The sequence below is a fragment of the Pelophylax lessonae genome (assembly GCF_965119305.1).
Source record: "Pelophylax lessonae genome assembly, chromosome: 9".
Classification (NCBI taxonomy): Eukaryota; Metazoa; Chordata; class Amphibia; order Anura; family Ranidae; genus Pelophylax; species Pelophylax lessonae.
Window position 1 is genome coordinate 31,559,717 of NC_138776.1, and position 23,191 is coordinate 31,582,907.

Here is a 23,191-nt window from a genome sequence, read left to right on the forward strand (position 1 = left end):
ATAAAACACCCCTCCCCCATATTATACCCCCCATACCCTTATATAGCACTCCTTCCCCAGATTATACCCCCATACCTCTATATAACACCCCTCCCTTATAGAATACCCCCATACCTCTATATAACACCCCTTCCCCATATATTACCCCCCATACCTCTATCTAACACCCCTCCCCATATTTTTCTCCCCATACCTCTATATAACACCCCTCCCCCTGTAGTATACACCCCCATACCTCTATATAACACCCCTCCCCTATATTATACCCCCCATACCTCTATATAACACCCCTCCCCTATATTATACACCAAATACCTCTATAAAACACCCCTCCCCATATTATACCCCCCATACCCTTATATAGCACTCCTCCCCCAGATTATACCCCCCATACCTCTATATAACGCCCCTCCCCTCTATTATACCCTCCATGCCACTATCTAATACCCCTCCCCCATATTTTGCCCCCCATACCTCTATATAACACCCCTCCCTTATAGAATACCCCCCATACCTCTATATAACACCCCTTCCCCATATATTACCCCCCCATACCTCTATCTAACAGCCCTCCCCCATATTTTACTCCCCATACCTCTATATAACACCCCTCCCCCTGTAGTATACACCCCCATACCTCTATATAACAACTCTCTCCTATATTTTACCCCATACCTCTAAATAACACCCCTCCCCTATATTATACCCCCATATCTCTATATAACACCCCTCCTACATATAATACCCCGCATACCTCTATATAACATCCCTCCCCTAGATTATACCCCCCATACCTCTATATAACACCCCTTCCCTATATTATACCCCCATACCTCTATATAACACCCCTCCCCTAGATTATACCCCCATACCTCTATGTAACACCCCTTCCCTATATTATACCCCCCATACCTCTATATAACATCCCTCCCCTAGATTATACCCCCATACCTCTATGTAACACCCCTTCCCTATATTATACCCCCCATACCTCTATATAACACCCCTCCTACATATTATACCCCCCATACCTCTATATAACACCCTCCCCTATATTATACCCCCATACCTCTATATAACACCCCCCCCCCCATAATATGCCCTCACCTCTACATAACATTTAGGTTGTACTCACATTTGAGCTTATCGAATTTGAGTATTTTTTGTGTGTTTTTGTGCATTTTTAAAGCTTTGGTTTTTTTCATCATTTGTTGCATTATTTGTTTTTTCAGCTTTTTTAGCTTTTCTGTCAGCTTTTTTTTAATTTGTTTAATATTATTAATAATTTATTATTCGTTTTTTTTTAGGGTAAGGTGTTAGAGTTAAGGTTAGGTTAGGGTTAGGATTAGGGGTTAGGGTTTGGGTTAGGGGTTAATATTTTATTTGATGTCTTATTATTATTTATTTATTATTTATTTTATTTATTTTTTGGTTAGGGTTAGGGTGTTATTAATAACACAACTACTACTAATTTTACTACTACTAATAATAATAATAAATAATAATATTAAATTAATGGCTACTTTCAAAAAACTCTTGGACGTACATCTGAAGGATCAGAACATTCAGAGGTATGAGAGATGATTACGGCCACACACACCTACACAGGTTGAACTGGATGGACTATCGTCTTTATTCAACGTTAACTACTATGTATGTGACTATGTAATTGGAATGGGTTAAAATTTTCCAAATTTGGTTTAATTAAACTCAATCTGACCGAATTCCGAAAATTCAAATCGATTCGAACTCGAATAAACAAAACAAATTCCAAAAACGAATTAAATGAATTTAACTAAATTAATTTATGCAAATAAAGAATCAACACAAAACAACTGTTTTCGTTCTGCACATTTCTACCCGTGAGGAAGCTTCTGCTCCTTTGATGACCATTCAGCAGGCTGGGGCGTGCCTTGGACCAGGCTGTATCATTTAACTGCAGTGACTTTCCAAGACCTGGCTGTTCTGTCTGACAGGGGTGCCTAAATAGTGAATGGGTGAACAGAATTACAAGTCAATTGGTATGCATTTTCAACAGCATGTTCAGCTGTTTGCCAGGGGGTTCCTTTGACATAAATGGAAATGTGCAATAAACTCTTTTAATCTTCTATACAGATGGCTGGTAATCGTAGTAAACTGGTTGAATTCAGAATTCTGGGATTTCCTGGACCTCCACTTTTACAATACCTTTTCTTCCTTCTCCTGCTGACCACCTACCTACTAACCCTCCTGAGTAACTCTGTGATCATCACTATTACGCTGAGAGAAAGGCGCCTGCACACTCCTATGTACTATTATCTCCGCAACCTCTCTTTTCTAGAAATCTGTTACGTCTCTGTGACTGTCCCCAAAATTCTGAGCACCGTCACACCACACGGGAGATCCATATCATACCATGGCTGCATGACTCAGTTTCTGGCGTTCTTTTCTTTGGGATCCACCGAATGCCTCCTGTTCGGTATTATGGCCTACGACCGCTACCTAGCCATCTGCAAACCTCTACATTACACAAGACTGATGAGTCCCACCATGTGCCGCGGTCTCAGCCTATGCGCCATCATTGGTGGCTTTCTAACCACTTCCCCCCAAATAGTCCTACTCTTCCGACTTCCGTTCTGTGGAAGCGATGTCAACCATTTCTTCTGTGACGCCCCTCCGCTGTTGCAGTTGTGTTGCGGAGATACGTCTCTTATCAATTTGATGGACTTTTTTAATGCTTCCTTCGTAATTCTGACTTCATTAACGGTGACTTTGGTTTCGTATGTCTATATTATTACCACCATCCTAAAGATACCGACTACTACGGGGCGAAGGAGAACTTTCTCCACCTGCTTTTCCCATTTGATTGTCGTCTCCATTTATTACAGCACCATTACATTTATGTACGTAAGACCCAGACTGAGTAGTTCTTTTAGCCTAAATCGAGTGGTGGGAGTTTTTTACACCGTGATAACGCCGATTCTCAATCCATTAATTTATTGTTTAAGAAATAAAGAAGTGAAGGAAGCCATCAAAAATCAACTGGTAAAGCAGAACTCAAGCCAAGTACTGCAAAAGGCTTGAATTACTTCCGTTATGTATCCTACCCCCGTCTATATCAGTGGCCTCCAAACTGTGGCCCGTGAGTCCGATGTGACTCTTTGTTCAACTTTATCTGGCCTTTGGGACACTATTCCTCCTACAAATACAAAACACCTCCCACCAACAACACCGATGAGGCACCATGCCCTCCACTGACACCAACATTGAGGCATAGTTCCTCCTACTGATGAAACACTATGGGGTGTATTTACTAGAACTGGAGAGTGCAACATCTGGTGCATCTCTGCATAGAAACCAATTAGCTTTCATTTTTTTTTTTTGGTCAAAGCTTTATTGAACAAGCTGAAGTTAGAAGCTGATTAGCTACCATGCACAGCTGTACAAGTTTTAGTAAATGAACCCCTTTATTACCCCTTTACTTACTGACACCAAAGATGGGGCACCATTCCTTCCAATGACACCCAGGATAAGGCACCATTACTTCCACTGACATCAAATATGGGACACTATTCCTCCCATTGACACCAAAGATGGGACACTATTGATCTTTTATTGAAAAGAATCAAGCAACAAATTTTATACAAAAGTAAAAAACAGAACTATAGTACAATACTCCAACAGAAAACAATATACACATCCGTGTGCAGAATATATACAATATATACATAATCCACTTCCAATATTTTTAGAAAACTATTTAAATAAAGCAGCAGAGAGGGCCTAAGATGCACAACCCATCACCTATGTACGCAGCCATTTATCAAAAATTAAGCAAAAAGAAAAAATCTAGGGTGATAAGAGACAGAAAGCCACACCCGGGAAAGAGACTCCTGGCAGTCAGGGAGGCTTGAAACCCCTCCATGCCTTAAACCAAGCCCCCCGACTCCACTTGTACCTCTCAAGCACCCCAATCTTCCCCACATCATGCAGAATGTCACACACCACCACTTGAACAGGAAGCATTTACCGCCGAAGGGTGACCTGACACCGTGTGTTCCAGGTGTAATAACGGACTATTAGGTTAACTAAAAAAAGTGTATCCAAACAAAAGACCCCACCAGTATTGAATGCTCCATACACCCACTCAGCATAACCCAGCCTGGAGAGAAAAGGAACACCGAGGGCCCATCCCACCTGTTTGTATACCTCTATGTTAAAAGGGCAACGAAGCAGAAAATGGTCCATAGTCTCCTCCTCACCTGCACATTCCTCCCCAGGAAAACCACGATCCATCCCACTGCGGAATTTCAAATTGCCCCAAACATAGAGCCTCCCGTGGAAGCAAAATCAGGCCAGATCCCTGAATTTAAGTGGGACTCTAGCCAAATTAATCAGTCTTAACCCTTCCCTCAAAATTGGGCCTGGGCAATCCCTTAAGGCCAGTGGGTCATGAAAGACTTCGCTCAAGACTCGGCTCATAAGGGCTTTCCTTGGAGCGGATCTGAGATCTTCAGCTGACAGTCGCCACTGCCGCAGCAACTTCAGACACGAAGCGACATAGGCTGGAAGCTGACCACGATGACCCCTGAGATTCCTCACTAGGCCAGAAAAGGCCTAAACCAAGATCTAAACATGTCTGCCCATCCAGGAGGTTCTACTGCAAGCATATTACCAATGTTAAACTTGAGAAATAGCAGTGAAAAGAAAAGAACGGGTTGACCATAGCTAAGCCACCCTCCCTCCTGATAGATAGGTGGCATTCCTCTTGATGAGGTTCGGTCTGTTCCCCCACAGCATCCAGAAGAGCACACGAAAGATCCTAGCATAGAGAGACAATGGCAAGATGCAGACAAAGCTGACATACAAGAAGATCGGTAACAGGTAAGTCTTAATCAGATCAACCCTTTCCCTCAGAGGTAACTTCCATCTCTTCCAGCTAACCACCTTAGTATTGGCAACTTCCAGCCTGCCTTCCCAGTTTTTGAGGCCATAATCCCCAGTTTCAAATTCAATGCCTAATATCTTACTTTTTTTCTTGGGGCACTGGAAAGGTGTCCGGGAGATCATATCCCTCACCTTTCTTTCCCATCCATAAAACTTCACTCTTTTCCTGATTGATCTTGAAGCCTGATGCTTCAGAGTATCACGATGTCAGAGAGACGACCTCCTCTGCTTCATCTGTCCCATTGACAATCACTGACACATCATCCGCATAGGCAACAACCCTCAAAGGCGGCTCACCCGGGATTCCCACTGGTACCCCACACAACATGCTGCTCTCTAGCCTCCTGATGAAGGGGTCAATTGCAAACACATAGAGCAGGGGACTCAGGGGACAACCCTGGCGCACCCCAGAGCCAACCTCAAAGGACTATCCAACCCAACCATTAACAAGAGGAAAGCTTTCTGCCCCCTTATACAAGACTTTTAACCAATTGTCAAAACCACCCAGCAGACCGTACTTACTAAAGAGCAACCACAGGTACTCATGGTTGACACAATCGAAAGCCTTTGCCTGATCCAATGCCAGTAAATACTTTCCCCAGCCTGTAGCCCTGCACTGCTCCAAGGCCTCCCGGACAGCTAAAACCGCTGTGAAGGTGCTCCTACCCTGGATCGAACAGTGCTGATGGCGAGAAAGCAAAGACTCTGCTACTGCCGAAAAGTGACAGAAAAGTATCTTCGCCAGCACCTTTCTATCGACATTGAGAAGGCTGATGGGGCGCCAATTCTCAATCATCGAAGGATCTTACCTTTTGAAAGAAGAATTACAGCTGAGTGTCTCATGAAAGGGGGAAGCATCCCCTCGGTAAGACAACTGTTAAAGACCTCTACCAAATGTGGGGCCAGAATAGACTTAAAGGCTTTGTAAAACTCAGCCGTCAGACCATCCGGTCCAGGTGACTTTTTAATGGCAAGCTGTTCAATTGCCCTCATAACCTCTTCAACTGTGATCTCTTCTGTCAAATTCATCAAAGGGACATCTCCACCATTTAGACCTGGAGTAAAGACCAAAAAGCTTTCCATCTTGTCTCGGTCAAGATCTTTCCTCCCAAGAAATTCAGCATAAAAAGACCTCACGACCTCCAGGATCCCTGACCTGGACTTTGTCAAGGAACCTGTACTATCCTTAAGGCCAACGACCATCTTAACAGCTACACCTTGTTTGCAGTTCTGGTAAGGGTCAGAACTGGTCAGAACTGGGGGTCTCCTCCTCCACCTTCATCTTTGCAAACCTTCTGCCGTTGCAAAATTTCTCCCTGAAAGGACCATTTCTGCCTTCCATCATGGCCACGATGGTTTCCTGGTGTTCCACCCGGACTTTAGCCAATTAGACTTCTGAATCCATGGATCCACGGTTCCTGCTGAACAAGCCTTCACGCTGCTTTCGCAGACACTTTAAATCCGCTCTAAGCTTGTAGAGTTTGTCTCTCTCCGTATTCAGGACCTTGATCCCGGCTACCACTCGCTCCCGAATGGACCCAGCACCGTCGTCCTCACCAGGGGCAGAGAGATCACCAGCCATGGCTTGTACAGGAGCAGGCATGTCACCCATCAGCCCAGGAGATGACTGCTAGCTTCCAGCAGGAGAGGCCCCGCTGGCCTCCATGGTGTCCCAGGAAGAAGCCAGGAGGGCTGGGAGAGATTTCACCACACTCCCCTCTCACACAGATCACCTAGAGAAGCTTCAGACACACAGCCAGAGAAAATCCTCCCTCCTGCCACACCTAAAGCTGAATGATGGGACACTATTCCTCCCATTGACACCAATGATCAGGCGCCATTCCATCCACTGACAGCAAAGATTAGGCAGCATTACTTCCACTGACACCAAAGATGAGACACTGTCCCTTCCCTGACACCATAGATGGGACACTATTTCTTACATGGACACTAATGATGGGGCACTATTCCTTCAACTGACAGCAAAGATGCAACAGCATTATTTCCATTGACACCAAAGATGGGACACTATTCTTCCCATTGACACCAAAGATGGAACACTATTCCTCCCAATGACACCAATGATGGGGAGCCATTCCTCCTCCTACTGACCACAGGTGCTATGTAATTTTTCTACTCCTACTGACCTCCAAACTTGAGGCATTAGACAAAAAAAAGTTTTTCCCAGAGTTCTACTTGAAGGCTAACTGTTCCTCCCACAGACATCAAAGATGGGACACTATTCCTCCCATTGACACCAATGATGGGGCAGCATTACTTCCATTGACACCAAAGACGAGGCACCATTCCTTCCACTGACACCATAGATGGGACACTATTCCTCCCATTGACACCAATGATGGGGCACCATTCCTTCCACTAACACCAAAGATGGGACACTATTCCTTCCATTGACACCAATGATGGGGCACTATTCCTCCCAGTGACAAAGAAGATGAGGCACCATTCCTTCGACTGACAACGAAGATGAAGCTTCATTCCATCTACAGACATCAAAGGTGGGACACCTGTCCTCCCACTGACACCAATAATGGGGCACTATTCTTCCCACTGACACCAATGATGGGGCACTATTCCTTCTACTGACAATGAAGATGAGGCACCATTCCTTCCACTGACAACGAAGAAGAAGCACCATTCCTTCCACTGACAATGAAGATGTGGCACCATTCCTTCCGCTGACAATGAAGATGAAGCATCATTCCTTCTACAGACACCAAAGATGGGACACTAATCCTCCCACTGATACCAATGATGGGGCACTATTCCTCCCACTGATGCCAATGATGGGACACTATTCCTCCCACTGATACCAATGATGGGACACTATTCCTCCCACTGATACCAATGATGGGACACTATTCCTCCCACTGATACCAATGATGGGGCAGTATTTCTCCCACTGACACCAATGATGGGGCACTATTCCTTCCACTGACACCAATGATGGTGAGGCACTATTCGTTCCACTGACACCAATGATGGGACACTATTCCTCCCACTGACAACACTGATGGGGCACTATTCCTTCCACTGACACCAATGATGGAGCAGCATTACTTCCATTAACACCAAAGATGAGGCACCATTCCTTCCACTGACACCAATGATGGGACACTATTCCTCCCACTGACACCCCCCCCACTGACATTCCTCCCACTGACACCAATGATGGGACACTATTCCTCCCACTGACACCCCCCACTGACATTCCTCCCACTGACACCAATGATGGGGCACTATTCCTCCTCCTACAGGTGCTATGTACTTTTTCTACTCCCACTGACACCAAACTTGAGGCATTTGACAAAAAATTTTTTCCTGGAGTTCTACTTGAAGGCTAACTTCACACTAATCCATTCTCTGACCCACTGTCAGACATTCAGCAGGTGATCCTGTCCCTTCCTGAATGGCTATTTTTTTTGCTGAACAGCAAGTTTCAATGATAAAAATGTGTTTGTTTTGCAGTTGCGGTGTGGCCCCATTGACCTAAATGGCTGAGAATGACATGTGGTCATGCCCGTCAACTCGACAAGCCATGTTGAATTTGGCACGATGCAAAGCATTGCAGCTGTGACTGTTGCATGTGAAATGCTTTCTCGGGCTGTATTGTAGACTTTAGGCGGGTGGTCGGGGAGGCGAGTAAACTGCAGCTCAACTGCTTGTTTTTACTGCACCCCCAACTGCCTATGCGAGAGAGGCCAAAGGGTGTGTCTGTTCAGCATAACAGAACACTCTCCAACACCCCTGCATCACATTCCTCTGACCCTTTGATAGGTTAATGTTAGTTCTGTGACACCCTCTTTATGGACACCAAAAAACAGTTGCATTTGGCAGCCGCAGCTCTGATTTTAGTCATTTACTATGAGGGCCAGTGACTCTGCAGATCAGATTGGACTTACCCTGCAAGTGATCTGGGCCCTGCACTGAACCAAAGACCAGGCAGGACTACACTTAAGTATTTTTTACTTTTAAAACCCTTTTATTTTACTGCTGTTATTGTCTGTTTTTTGTAATATCTTTTTTTTCTAAATATTTCTCGCAACGTTTCTCTTTTCAATAAAACAATATTAATATATTGTCAAGCTGAATCTCTGAATCATCTATTTAGAAGGTAAAGAACTTTGGCTCTGTGAAAATTCTACCATAGTGTAAAACTCTGCTATATTCCTGTCTGGATGTGGCAGCAAGTGAAAGGACATTTTTAAGAAGTCAGAATTGCAACACTGGATGCTGGGAACAGCGCATGTTTTCCCATTAACCACTTAAGGACCAGGCCTATTTCTGACACTTGTTGTTAACGAGCTGAAATCAGTATTTTTTGCTAGAAAAATACTTAGAACCCCCAAACATTTTATATATATTTTTTTTAGCAGAGACTCTAGAGCAGGGGTGTCAAACTAAATTTCATCACGGGCCACATCAGTATTATGGTTGCCCTCAAAGGGTCAGTTATATCTGTAAGATTAGATGTCCAGAGCACCCCACACCCCCCTTACACCCTTACATGAGATGTCAAGAGCCCCACCATCATAATTCAAGAGTCACCCAACCTTCCTTACATCATAATGCACCCCCTTACCTTGTGCTGCTGCCAGGAAGAGGATGCAGGTGGATCTGGGAAGAAGAAAGTGCAGGGTCTGAAGGAGGACCAAAAGAGGGCAAAAGTCATCTTCCAGAGTCTGCTAAATGCTGAGACTAGGGGAGTCAGAGAAACGGTGGTGTTGCGGCTGCACAGAGAGGTGCAGGATCTGTAGGAGGAATTCTGCCCTCCTCTCTGCTGCAGACTGCTGAGAAGGGGGGGGGGGGCAAAGATGAGCCTTTCTGCAGCGGCACAGAGAAGCGCAGTATCTGGCAAAGGAGTTCAGTCCTCTCTGCTGCCGACTACAGAGACAAGGTGGGGGCAGAGACAAGGGGGGTGCTGAAGCTGCAGGAGAGGTGCGAGGGCCACATGAAAAGGCCTTGGGGGGGGTGCATTCGGGCCTTGTGTTTGACACCTGTGCCCTAGAGAATAAAATGGAGATCGTTGCAATACTTTATATCACACCGTATTTGTGCAGCAGTCTTACAAACGCAAATTGGAAAAAATACACTTTTTTTAATTCAACAAGTAAGAAAACAATGAAGTTAGCCCAATTTTTTTTCTATAATGTGAAAGATAATGTTACGCCGAGTAAATAGATACCCAACATGTTATGCTTCAAAATTGCGTATGCTCGTGGAATGGCGGCAAACATTGGTACTTAAAGTGGAGTTCCAGCCTATTTTGCAACTTTAGTGATTCCTGGAGTGCTCGCTATGCTGATCAACAATTGGGCATTTTCAATTTTTTTCGGGGGTCCCTTATCTTATTTTCAGGGCATTTTTGATTGTACTTCCTCCTTCTCCCCCCTCTGTGGCCACGGCCACTGACATGACCTCCGCCTTTGCATTGCATCCTGGGAGCTGTTTGTCATCACTCCCAGGAGGCTGGAATCAGGAAGCACTCCCAGAACACTCCCTGGAATCAGGAAGAAGGACACAGCAGATTACACTACGTCTTCAGATGCCCACGTCTAAGATGGCCGCGCCCAGACAGCGTTTTTAAAAGTAAGATTTTGACTACAATCCAATACCATACACCTTGTAAGTATGAGAATAGCGGTTCTGTAAAGGGCGATGAGGTTTTACAGGGGTATTTTTAGTTAAAAAAAGGTATTTGAGGCCGGGAACTCTGCTTTAAAAATCTCCATAGGTGAAGCTTTAAAATTTTTTACATGTTACCAGTTTAGAGTTACAGAGGAGGTTTAGGGCTAGAGCTACTGCTCTCACTCTAGCAATCGCAGCGATACCTCACATGTGTGGTTTGAACACCGTTTACATATGTGGGCACGACTTGCGTATGCGTTTGCTTCTGCGCGCAAGCTCAGAAGGACGGGGCGCTTTAAATTTTACTTTTTTTTTGCTTATTTATTTTACCTTTTATTTTTTTATTTTTACACTGTCCCTTAAAAAAAATGTCTTTTGATTACTTTTATTCCTATTACAAGGAATGTAAACACCCCTTGTAATAGAAATAAGCAGAACAGGTCCTCTTTAATGTGAGATCTGGGGTCAAAAAGACCTCATATCTCACATCTACACTAAAAAGCAAAAAAAAATGTCATTTTTTTTCTCATTATGAAAAAAAAATGGGCCCTTTAAGGTTGTTAGGAGGAAGCGTTGCCCTCATTCGACTTCCTGCATAGGAGGGGAAAGGACCGGACCGTTTTCCCCGCTACCGATGGCACCTCTCCTGCCGCCCAAAAAAGTGATCCCGCGGTGAATCTGCAGCGGGAACCACTTTTATGTGAAAGAGGACCGCCCGCCCTATAAAAAAAATCTGCTGCCATAACTCCGGTATTTAACCACTTAAGCCCCGGAAGATTTTACCCCCTTCCTGACCAGGGGGTATTTTGCAATTCGGCACTGCGTGACTTTAACGGACAATTGCGCGGTCGTGCGACGCTGTACCTAAACGAATTTGGCGTCCTTTTTTTCCCACAAACAGAGCTTTCTTTTGGTGGTATTTGATCACCTGTGCGATTTTTTGATCACGCGCTATAAACAAAAAAAGAGCGTCAATTTTGCAAAAATAGCAATATTTTTCACATTTTTTTATATGAAATTCCCCCCCAAAAAAATGTAAAAATCAAAATGTTTTAACATTTTTTAACATTTTCGGCCAATTTGTTTTATGCTACCTATGTTTGGTAAAAAAAAATCGCAAAAAGCGTATTTTGATTGGTTTGCGCAAAAGTTATCAGGTTTACTAACAAAGGGAAAGATTTTTGTCATTTTTGTTGTTTTTTTTTTTAACGCTTAATGGCGGCGATCTGCGATTTTTTTTGCGGTACTGCGACATTGGGGCGGACAGATCGGACCCTTGACTGACATTTGTGACACTTTTGGGGGTCCCAGTGACATTTCTACAGTAATCAGTGCTATACATATGCACTGTTACTGTAAAAATACACTGGTAGTGAAGGGGTTAACTTTATTTGGGAGGGAGGGGCTGTGTGTGTCCCTAGGGGCGTGCTTTCTACTGTGATTGGCTGTGGCTTCAGCTGTAAGGACACTGATCAACGGATCTACATACTAGATCCGTGTGATCAGTGTCTTTACAGCGAGGAGAATGACAGGTGGCTTGTTTACACAAGCTGCCTGACATTCTCCCTCTCCCCCACTGATCGCCGAGTGACCGGCGGACATCGGGTCCGCTGGTCACACGCGCGGGGGGGTCCGTGACCACGCGGGAGTGGGAGCGCGCCTCCGGCGGCGCGCGCTCACTCCCTAGACCCTCACAGGCAAGCGACGTAGACCTACGTTAGTTTGCCTGTGAGGGGCTGACCACCGACGTAGATAGTTGTGTGGCGGTCGGCAAGTGGTTAATGTCTAAGTAGTGACGTATAACTGCGGCGGGCGGTCTGTAAGTGGTTAAAGTAGAACTATAGGCAAAACTTTTTTTTAATTTCGGATAGAGCAAGGAAGTGTTATAAACCCTGTCAGATTTTTGGCCATTTTTTCCCATTGCAGATATTTCTCTTCACTTCCTGTTCCATAGCCATACAGGAAGTGGGAGGAAATCCCTGCAAATGAATTCCATGATCACCAGAACTAGTGTATCCATTGAAAGATTTCCCTTCTATTACTTTTCTGGGGACAACCCAAAATTTGGGTTTTCTTTTACTTTCAGAGAGAGAGCGAATCGCCCTTAACAGGGGCACAGACAGCAATAAAACTGTCAGACGTTCTAGTCCCTCTCCACTCCATCCAAAACTAAAAAAAAGGTTTTGCCTGTAGTTATATTTTAAAACACAGAGTATACATGTGTAAAGGGCAGAGATGTATAAAGTACTAAAGACCCAGACTTGAGTAAAAGTACAAGTGCTCTATCAAAAAAGTGACTTGAGTAGAAGGTGAAGTGCTCTTTAAGCACCACAGTTAAGTAGAAGTACTAACGTATTCAACATTTTTTGTACTTAAGTATTGCAAGTAGTTTATTTTAAAATTTACTACTCAAGTACTGAAAGTAAATGTACAAGTATTGTATTATGTAGTTATTAAAGAAAGTAGTCAAAAGGCCAGGGCCCCCCTCCCATTTTAGATTCCCCTTAGAGCAGGCCAGGGTCCCCCTCCCATTATAGATTCTCCTTATAGCAGGCCAGGGTCCCCTTTCCATTATAGAGCCCCCTTAAAGCAGGCCAGGGTCCCCCTCCCATTATAGATTGCCCTTAGAGCAGGCCAGGGTCCCCCTCCCATTATAGATTCTCCTTAGAGGAGGCCAGGGTCCCCTTCCCATTATAGAGCCCCCTTAAAGCAGGCCAGGGTCCCCCTCCCATTATAGATTCCCCTTAGAGCAGGCCAGTGTCCCCCTCCCATTATAGATTCCCCTTAGAGCAGGCCGGTGTCCCCCTCCCATTATAGATTCCCCTTAGAGCAGGCCAGGGTCACCCTCCCATTATAGATTCCCCTTAGAGCAGGCCGGTGTCCCCCTCCCATTTTAGATCCCCCTTAGAGCAGGCCAGGGTCCTCCTCCCATTATAGATCCCCTTAGAGTAGACCAGGGCCCCCCTCCCATTATAGATTCCCCTTAGAGCAGGCCAGGGTCCCCCTCCCATTATAGATTCTCCTCATAGCAAGCCAGGGTCCCCTTCCCATTATAGAGCCCCCTTAAAGCAGGCCAGGGTCCCCCTCCCATTATAGATTCCCCTTAGAGCAGGCCAGGGTCCCCCTCCCATTATAGATCCCCTTAGAGTAGACCAGGGCCCCCCTCCCATTATAGATTCCCCTTAGAGCAGGCCAGGGTCCCCCTCCCATTATAGATTCTCCTTATAGCAGGCCAGGGTCCCCTTCCCATTATAGAGCTCCCTTAAAGCAGGCCAGGGTCCCCCTCCCATTATAGATTCCCCTTAGAGCAGGCCAGGGTCCCCCTCCCATTATAGATTCTCCTTAGAGCAGGCCAGGGTCCCCTTCCCATTATAGAGCCCCCTTAAAGCTGGCCAGGGTCCCCCTCCCATTATAGATTCCCCTTAAAGCAGGCCAGTGTCCCCCTCCCATTATAGATTCCCCTTAGAGCAGGCCGGTGTCCCCCTCCCATTATAGATTCCCCTTAGAGGAGGCCAGGGTCACCCTCCCATTATAGATTCCCCTTAGAGCAGGCCAGTGTCCCCCTCCCATTATAGATTCCCCTTAGAGCAGGCCAGGGTCCCCCTGCCATTATAGATTCCCCTTAGAGCAGGCCAGTGTCCCCCTCCAATTATAGATCCCCCTTAGAGTAGGGCAGGCCAGGGCAGGTCCCTCCCCCCATTGAATAGATCCGATCCCCCTTAGTGAGTGACTTGACTTCAAGACAGTTCTTACTTCTCCTACCATAGGCTGTCTCGAGTCCTCCAGCCTCTCTCTCCACAGTCCCCAGTCCAGCCCCCCCTGCTGAAAGAAGAATATATTCCTACTTCCATCCAGTTCTCCCGTGCTGGGCGGCCACGCTGCACAGTGCCCAGAGACAGTCTAGTAGTCTAGACTCTATTAACTCACAGTCCCTCCCCCAGCCAGGGCCCAGAGAGATCACTCCGCAGGCAGGTGTCTCTCCTCTCTCGCCATCACCACTTCACTTGAGAGCCGAGCGGGAGGCGGGACTCGGGCTGAGCCGAGGGAGGGCAGAGGCGGCGAGGCTCTGCCCATGAGCCATCGCATCGGGTCGGGGATTGGTCGTGACTTGTGAGTCTCAGAGATAGTGAGACTCGAGTAAAAAAAGTCAGCGGCGGTGCGGGTTTGGAATGGAATGATTCGTAACATTTTTATAATTGTAACAAGAAACGATAAAACACATAAAACAAAATATCGTTGTAAAAGTATTAAACTCATCGAAAATATGTAATGAAGTAAAAGTGGAAGTAGGAGAAAAAAATTCTACTCTAGTAAAGTAAAGATACCGCCTTTTAGTACTTAAGTACAGTAGTGAAGTAGTTACTCTCTGGTAAAGGGTTAACTGCTCAGGGACGATTACAATGTCTGCTGGTGCTTAGTCCCCGAGTACATACGCCCTTAAAAAGTGCCAAGAAAGAGAGAGAGGAAAAGAGAGAGTGAGAGAGAGAGAGAGAGAGAAAGAAAAAGAGAGAGAAAGAAAGAGAGAGAGAAAGCGAGAGAGAGAGAAAGCGACAGAGAGAGAGAAACAGAAACCGAGAGAAAGAGAGAGAAAGCGAGAGAGAGAAAGAGAGGGAGAGAGAAACCAAGAGAAAGAGAGAGAGAGAGAGAAACCAAGAGAAAGAAAGAGAGAGAGAAAGAGAGAAAGAAAGAGAGAGAAAAAGAGAGAGAAGAGAGAAAGCGAGAGAAAGAAGGAAAGCGAGAGAGAGAGAGAATGAAAGAGAGAGAGAAAGAAAGAGAAAAATAGAAAGAAAGAGAGCGAGAGAAAGAGAAAGAAAAAGAGAGAGAAAGAAATAGAGAGAAAGCGAGAGAGAGAGAGAGAGGGAGAAAGAGAAAGATAAATAGAGAAAAGGAGGGATAAAGAGAGAAGGAAAGAGAATTGGGGAGAGAGAAAGAGAGAACTGGGGAGGTAGGAGAGAGGGAGAGAGAATTGGGGAGGTAGGAGAGAGGGAGAGAGAATTGGGGAGGTAGGAGAGAGGGAGAGAGAATTGGGGAGGTAGGAGAGAGGGAGAGAGAACTGGGGAGGTAGGAGAGAGGGAGAGAGAATTGGGGAGGTAGGAGAGAAGGAGAGAGAACTGGGGAGGTAGGAGAGAGGGAGAGAGAATTTGGGAGGTAGGAGAGAGGGAGAGAGAATTGGGGAGGTAGGAGATAGGGAGAGAGAATTGGGGTGGTAGGAGAGAGGGAGAGAGAATTGGGGGGGGGGGTAGGAGAGAGGGAGAGAGAATTGGGGAGGTAGAAGAGAGGGAGAGAGAATTGGGGTGGTAGGAGAGAGGGAGAGAGAATTGGGGAGGTAGAAGAGAGGGAGAGATAATTGGGGAGGTAGGAGAGAGGGAGAGAGAATTGGGGAGATAGGAGAGAGGGAGAGAGAACTGGGGAGGTAGGAGAGAGGGAGAGAGAATTGGGGAGGTTGGAGAGAGGGAGAGAGAATTGGGGAGGTAGGAGAGAGAATTGGGGAGGTAGGAGAGAGGGAGAGAGAATTGGGGAGGTAGGAGAGAGGGAGAGAGAATTGGGGAGGTAGGAGAGAGGGAGAGAGAATTGGGGAGGTAGGAGAGAGGGAGAGAGAATTGGGGAGGTAGGAGAGAGAGAGAGAGAATTTGGGAGGTAGGAGAGAGGGAGAGAGAATTGGGGAGGTAGGAGATAGGGAGAGAGAATTGGGGAGGTTGGAGAGAGGGAGAGAGAATTGGGGAGGTAGGAGAGAGAATTGGGGAGGTAGGAGAGAGGGAGAGAGAATTGGGGAGGTAGGAGAGAGGGAGAGAGAATTGGGGAGGTAGGAGAGAGGGAGAGAGAATTGGGGAGGTAGGAGAGAGAGAGAGAGAGAATTGGGGAGGTAGGAGAGAGGGAGAGAGAATTGGGGAGGTAGGAGAGAGGGAGAGAGAACTGGGGAGTTAGGAGAGAGGGAGAGAGAACTGGGGAGGTAGGAGAGAGGGAGAGAGAACTGAGGAGGTAGGAGAGAGGGAGAGAGAATTGGGGAGGTGGTAGGAGAGAGGGAGAGAGAATTGGGGAGGTAGGAGAGAGGGGAGAGAATTGGGGAGGTAGGAGAGAGGGAGAGTGAATTGGGGAGGTAGGAGAGAGGGAGAGAGAATTGGGGAGGTAGGAGAGAGGGGAGAGAATTTGGGAGGTAGGAGAGAGGGAGAGAGAATTGGGGAGGTAGGAGAGAGGGAGAGAGAATTGGGGTGGTAGGAGAGAGGGAGAGAGAACTGGGGAGGTAGGAGAGAGGGAGAGAGAACTGAGGAGGTAGGAGAGAGGGAGAGAGAATTGGGGAGGTAGGAGAGAGGGAGAGAGAATTGGGGAGGTAGGAGAGAGGAGAGGAGGGCGAGTGAATTGGGGAGGTAGGAGAGAGGGAGAGAGAATTGGGGAGGTAGGAGAGAGAATTGGGGAGGTAGGAGAGAGGGAGAGAGAATTGGGGAGGTAGGAGAGAGGGAGAGAGAATTGGGGAGGTAGGAGAGAGGGAGAGAGAATTGGGGAGGTAGGAGAGAGGGAGAGAGAACTGGGGAGTTAGGAGAGAGGGAGAGAGAACTGGGGAGGTAGGAGAGAGGGAGAGAGAATTGGGGAGGTAGGAGAGAGGGAGAGAGAATTGGGGAGGTAGGAGAGAGGGAGAGAGAATTGGGGAGGTAGGAGAGAGGGAGAGAGAACTGGGGTGGTAGGAGAGAGGAGAGAGAATTGGGGAGGTAGAAGAGAGGGAGAGATAATTGGGGAGGTAGGAGAGAGGGAGAGAGAATTGGGGAGATAGGAGAGAGGGAGAGAGAACTGGGGAGGTAGGAGAGAGGGAGAGAGAATTGGGGAGGTTGGAGAGAGGGAGAGAGAATTGGGGAGGTAGGAGAGAGAATTGGGGAGGTAGGAGAGAGGGAGAGAGAATTGGGGAGGTAGGAGAGAGGGAGAGAGAATTGGGGAGGTAGGAGAGAGGGAGAGAGAATTGGGGAGGTAGGAGAGAGGGAGAGAGAATTGGGGAGGTAGGAGAGAGAGAGAGAGAGAATTTGGGAGGTAGGAGAGAGGGAGAGAGAATTGGGGAGGTAGGAGATAGGGAGAGAGAATTGGGGTGGTAGGAGAGAGGGAGAGAGAATTGGGGAGGTAGGAGAGAGGGAGAGAGAACTGGGGAGGTTGGAGAGAGGGAGAGAGAATTGGGGAGGTAGGAGAGAGAATTGGGGAGGTAGGAGAGAGGGAGAGAGAATTGGGGAGGTAGGAGAGAGGGGGAGAGAATTGGGGAGGTAGGAGAGAGGGAGAGAGAATTGGGGAGGTAGGAGAGAGAGAGAGAGAATTTGGGAGGTAGGAGAGAGGGAGAGAGAATTGGGGAGGTAGGAGATAGGGAGAGAGAATTGGGGTGGTAGGAGAGAGGGAGAGAGAATTGGGGAGGTAGGAGAGAGGGAGAGAGAACTGGGGAGTTAGGAGAGAGGGAGAGAGAACTGGGGAGGTAGGAGAGAGGGAGAGAGAACTGAGGAGGTAGGAGAGAGGGAGAGAGAATTGGGGAGGTAGGAGAGAGGGAGAGAGAATTGGGGAGGTAGGAGAGAGGGGGAGAGAATTGGGGAGGTAGGAGAGAGGGAGAGTGAATTGGGGAGGTAGGAGAGAGGGAGAGAGAATTGGGGAGGTAGGAGAGAGGGAGAGAGAATTGGGGAGGTAGGAGAGAGGGAGAGAGAATTGGGGAGGTAGGAGAGAGGGAGAGAGAACTGGGGAGTTAGGAGAGAGGGAGAGAGAACTGGGGAGGTAGGAGAGAGGGAGAGAGAATTGGGGAGGTAGGAGAGAGGGAGAGAGAATTGGGGAGGTAGGAGAGAGGGAGAGAGAACTGGGGAGGTAGGAGAGAGGGAGAGAGAATTGGGGGGGTAGGAGAGAGGGAGAGAGAATTGGGGAGGTAGAAGAGAGGGAGAGAGAATTGGGGAGGTAGGAGAGAGGGAGAGAGAATTGGGGAGGTAGAAGAGAGGGAGAGAGAATTGGGGAGATAGGAGAGGGAAGGAGAAAGGGAGAGAAAGATAAAGAGGGAGGAAGAGAGAGAGGGAAAAGAAAGGAAGAAAGAAAGAAAGAAAGAAAGAAAGAAAGAAAGAAAGAAAGAAAGAAAGAAAGAAAGAAAGAAAGAAAAAGAAAAAAGAAAGAAAGAAAGACTAAGTTGTACCCTGGCAGCTATTCAATCGTTTTGTAGATGTAGGACAACAGAAATAAATTAAAATCAGTGAATAAATCAGGAATGAGTCTGATAGGTCCAAGAGGGAGGACATGTCTATATGATGACAATGGAAAGCCTCAACAAAGCTAAACTCTATGCAAGCAGTGTAATGGGCCATACACACTACACAACTGTTTTTAGACTTTTTCCTTTAGATTTACCAAAACCATATAATATGAGGTCAAATCTAAACACTTTCAATTTGTATGCCATTAGGCACTACATAGTTGAAGGTAAATCTACAGGAAATCTAGCAACAAAAGTTGCATAATGTGTATCCAGCTTAACTATTTTAATTTTACTCAGCCTCTTGCTGTCTCTGTGCAGCAGATTCTGGCCATCAGACTGGGGGCATATATACCTGTAGTGGCAGAAAAAAAAGTACAGTGGAGAACATCTCTGAATAGAAGTGGAGTTTTGCAGCAAAATCTGGTTTTATCTTTTAATGGGTTATTCTTTTGTATCTTGTTATTTTTTTGGATGGGGTTCTGCTTCAATAAACCTGGTTGAAGACCCAACCACTGCTGGCCTAGACACTCTTTGCCTCCAATAAAGAAAAAAAAAAACACCCAAGAGTGAGCTCATACAAAGTAGAGGACAAGAACATTCGGAGAGCTCACTTCCATTAGTGCACTTTTTATTTCCTGACTGTTGCTTAGTTTGCTTTGTATTAATTGATACCAGATGGAAAGAAATAATCACAGCATTTTCCAGTTAGGTATAATCCACATATCTGCATAATCCAATGTGCATGATCACAGACAGGAAAATATTCTCCCTCTCTCTCTCTCATTACTCTTCTCTCTCTCTCTCTCTCTCTCTCTCTCTCTCTCTCTCTCTCTCTCTCTCTCTCTCTCTCTCTCTCTCTCTCTCTCTCTCTCTCTCTCTCTCATTACTCTTCTCTCCCTCTCTCTTTCTCCTTTCTTTCTCCCTCTCTCTATCTTTCCTTCTCTCTCTCTCTTTCTCTCTTCCTCCCTCTCTGTCTCTCTCTCCCTTTCTCCCTCTCTATCACTCTCTCCCTTTCTCCTTCCCTCTCCTATCTCCCCAATTCTCTCTTTCTTTCTCTCTGTTCCATTCTCTCTTTATCCCTCTTTTTCTCTCTTTGTCTTTCCCTAATTTTCCCTCTTTTTCCAAGAATCTCTTCTCTTTTTCAGTCTCTCTCTCTTTTTCCCTTTTCTTCCCACTTAACCGAAGGGGTGTATTTATAAAACATTTGCATAGCTGTCCCTCCGTCAAAACTGCATGTAAATGAGTTCTGTACAATGGGGCACAATCAGGTGTTCTCAGGCAATATTCTCGGTTGTGTCAATGTAGAAAATCCTGCATTATAGCCACTAGATGGTGCTGACTATCATTGGAAATAAGGATGCTCCTAATCACCATCTAGTGGTTAAAATGTGGTATTTCCCACATCCACACTTTGAAATTGTAGAGAATATAGTCTGTGAACATTCAATTTTGCTCTATAGCATAGTAAAAGCCTCCATGTGTTTTGGATAGAGGGACAGCAATTCATTTTTTATTTTTTTTTAAATATGAGTCTTTTTTCCTATCTCTTAGGAATAATATAAAGGAGGATGAGGGGTGAGCCCAAGGACATTATCAGGTGTAAGGGATACTATAAAGGAGGATGAGGGGTGAGCCCAGGGACATTATCAGGTGTAAGCGATAATATAAAGGAGGATAGGGGAGGTAAGTCCAGGGACATTACCAGGGGTAAGCAATAATATAAAAGAAGGGACATTTTTATGGGTAAGGGATAATATAAAGGAAGATGGGGGAGAAAGTCAGGGAACATTATCAGAGGTAAAGGATAATTTAAAGGATGTGAGATTAGTCCAGGGAGATTTTCAGGGGTTACAATAATATAAAGGAGGATGAGGGGTGAGCCCAGGGACAAATTTTCAGGGGTAAGGGATCACATAGTGTAATACAGGGGGGAGAGGTGGCGGCTGGTGCTCCATGGGCTGGGGGGGACGGCAGATCGACCGCACCATACCCCCCCGGACCACACCAGGCCACACACCATACCCTTCCCCCCCCCCCCCCCCCACAGGGAGACAGGAGAGGAGAGGAAAGGACAGAGAGGACAGACAGGACCCCCCCCCTCCCCACTCACTCACCCTGCCTGGATGCAGCAGCAGGCGGCGCCAGCTTTGGCTTTTTCCCCGTCTCCTGCGTCTCCTCCCTCTTCCTCCATGCCCAATGGCATGGCTTCTCCTTTTCGGCCAATCGGAAAACAGGTCTCAAAACCCGCTTCCTGATTGGCCAGGAGGAGGATTCGTGTGACAATAGCGAGTTTTCATTCGCTATTGTCACACAACTGGGTAGGCTCAGGGCGCACTGCTTTGTGCCCCGTTCCCACACTTTTTTTAGCCATGCATCCTGTACCCTGCATGTAGATTAGGGGGCAGGACACATGGATAGGGGGGGTGGCGCCCCTGTGCCCCGTATGACCAGCTGCCACTGCTGGGTACATTATCAGGGGTAAGGAATGAGTCCAGGGACATTATCAGGGGTAAGGGATAATATAAAGAAGGATAGGGGGGTAAGTCCAGGGACATTATCAGGGGTAAGGGATAATATAAAGAAGGATAGGGGGGTAAGTCCAGGGACATTATCGGGGGTAAGGGATAATATAAAGGAGAGGGGGGTAAGTTCAGGGACATTATCAGGGGTAAGGGATAATATAAAGAAGGATAGGGGGGTAAGTCCAGGGACATTATCAGGGGTAAGGGATAATATAAAGGAGAGGGGGGTAAGTTCAGGGACATTATCAGGGGTAAGGGATAATATAAAGAAGGATAGGGGGGTAAGTCCAGGGACATTATCAGGGGTTAGGGATAATATAAAGAAGGATAGGGGGGTAAGTCCAGGGATATTATCAGGGGTAAGGGATACATGTAAAGCAGGCTAGGGGGTGAGTCCAGGAACATTATAAGGGAGTATGGAAGATGAGTCCAGGGACATTTTTATGGGTAAGGGATAATATAAAGAATGATGGGGGAGTGAGCCCGGGTACATTATCAGGGATAAGGGATAATTTAAAGGATGTGCGATGAGTCCAGGGACATTGTTAGGGGTAACAATAATATAAAAGAAGATGGGGGGGGGGTGAGTCCACAGACGTTATTAGGGGTAAGGGATAATGTACAGAAGGGTAGGGGCGTGAGTCTATGGACATTATCAGGGGTAAGGGATCATATATGGTAGTATAGGGGGGAGAGCCTGGGGACATTATCAGGGGTAAGGGATGAGTCCAGGGACATTATCAGGGGTAAGGGATAATATAAAGGAGGATGAGGGAGTGAGCTCAGGTACATTATCAGGGATAAGGGATAATTTAAAGGATGTGCAATGAGCCCAGGGACATTATTAGGGGTAAGGGATAATGCAAAGGAGGATGGGGGATGAATCCCCTGACATTATTAGGGGTAAGGGATAATTTAAAGGGAGTGAGTCAAGGGACATTGCCAGGATAGGGAGTATTATAAAGAAGTTGGAGGGTTGAGTCTGGAGACATGATCAGGGTAAAATCAGGGAAAATATAAAGGTGGGATGAGGGCGAGTTTTGGGACACCATAAGGGATAAGGAGGATGGGGGTGAGCCCAGGGACACTATCAGGGACAAGGATAATATAAAGGAGGATAGGGGTGAGTGTGGGGACATTATCAGGGGTGAGAGATAATATAAAGAAGGATAGGGGATACGTTTGGGGACACTATCGGGGGTAAGGGATAAAATAAAGGATAGGGGATACGTATGGGGACACTATCAGGGGTAAGGAATAATATAAAGAAGGATAGGGGATACATTTAGGGACATTATCAGGGGTAAGGGATAATATAAAGAAGGATAGGGGATACATTTAGGGACATTATCAGGGGTAAGGGATAATATAAAGAAGGATAGGGGATACATTTAGGGACATTATCAGGGGTAAGGGATAATATAAAGAAGGATAGGGGATACATTTAGGGACATTATCAGGGGTAAGGGATAATATAAAGAAGGATAGGGGATATGTTTGGGGACATTATCAGGAGTAAGGGATGATATAAAGGAGGATAGGGGATACGTTTATGGGACATTATCAGGGGTAAGGGATAATATAAAGGATATGGGATACGTTTGGGGACATTATCAGGGGTAAGGGATAATATAAAGGATATGGGATACGTTTGGGGACATTATGAGGGGTAAGGGATGATATAAAGGAGGATGAGGGGTGAGTCTGTGGACATTATCAGGGGTAAGGGATAATATAAAGAAGGATAGGGGATACGTTTATGGGACATTATCAGGGGTAAGGGATAATATAAAGGATATGGGATACGTTTGGGGACATTATCAGGGGTAAGGGATGATATAAAGGAGGATGAGGGGGATTTCTCTTTCTCTCAGTCTCTCTTTCTTGCTTCTACCCA

At 46.3% G+C, this 23,191-nt stretch overlaps 1 protein-coding gene across 1 annotated transcript; it reads left to right on the forward strand.

Moving 5' to 3' along the window:
- Positions 1-2,286: 2,286 nt before the first annotated feature.
- LOC309563282 (olfactory receptor 6B9-like) lies at positions 2,287-3,063 on the forward strand (the record flags this gene model as incomplete). Its single annotated transcript, XM_082267687.1, has 1 exon — positions 2,287-3,063. The coding sequence occupies one exon, from the start codon at positions 2,287-2,289 to the stop codon at positions 3,061-3,063; it is 777 nt and encodes a 258-aa protein (XP_082123813.1).
- Positions 3,064-23,191: the final 20,128 nt, after the last annotated feature.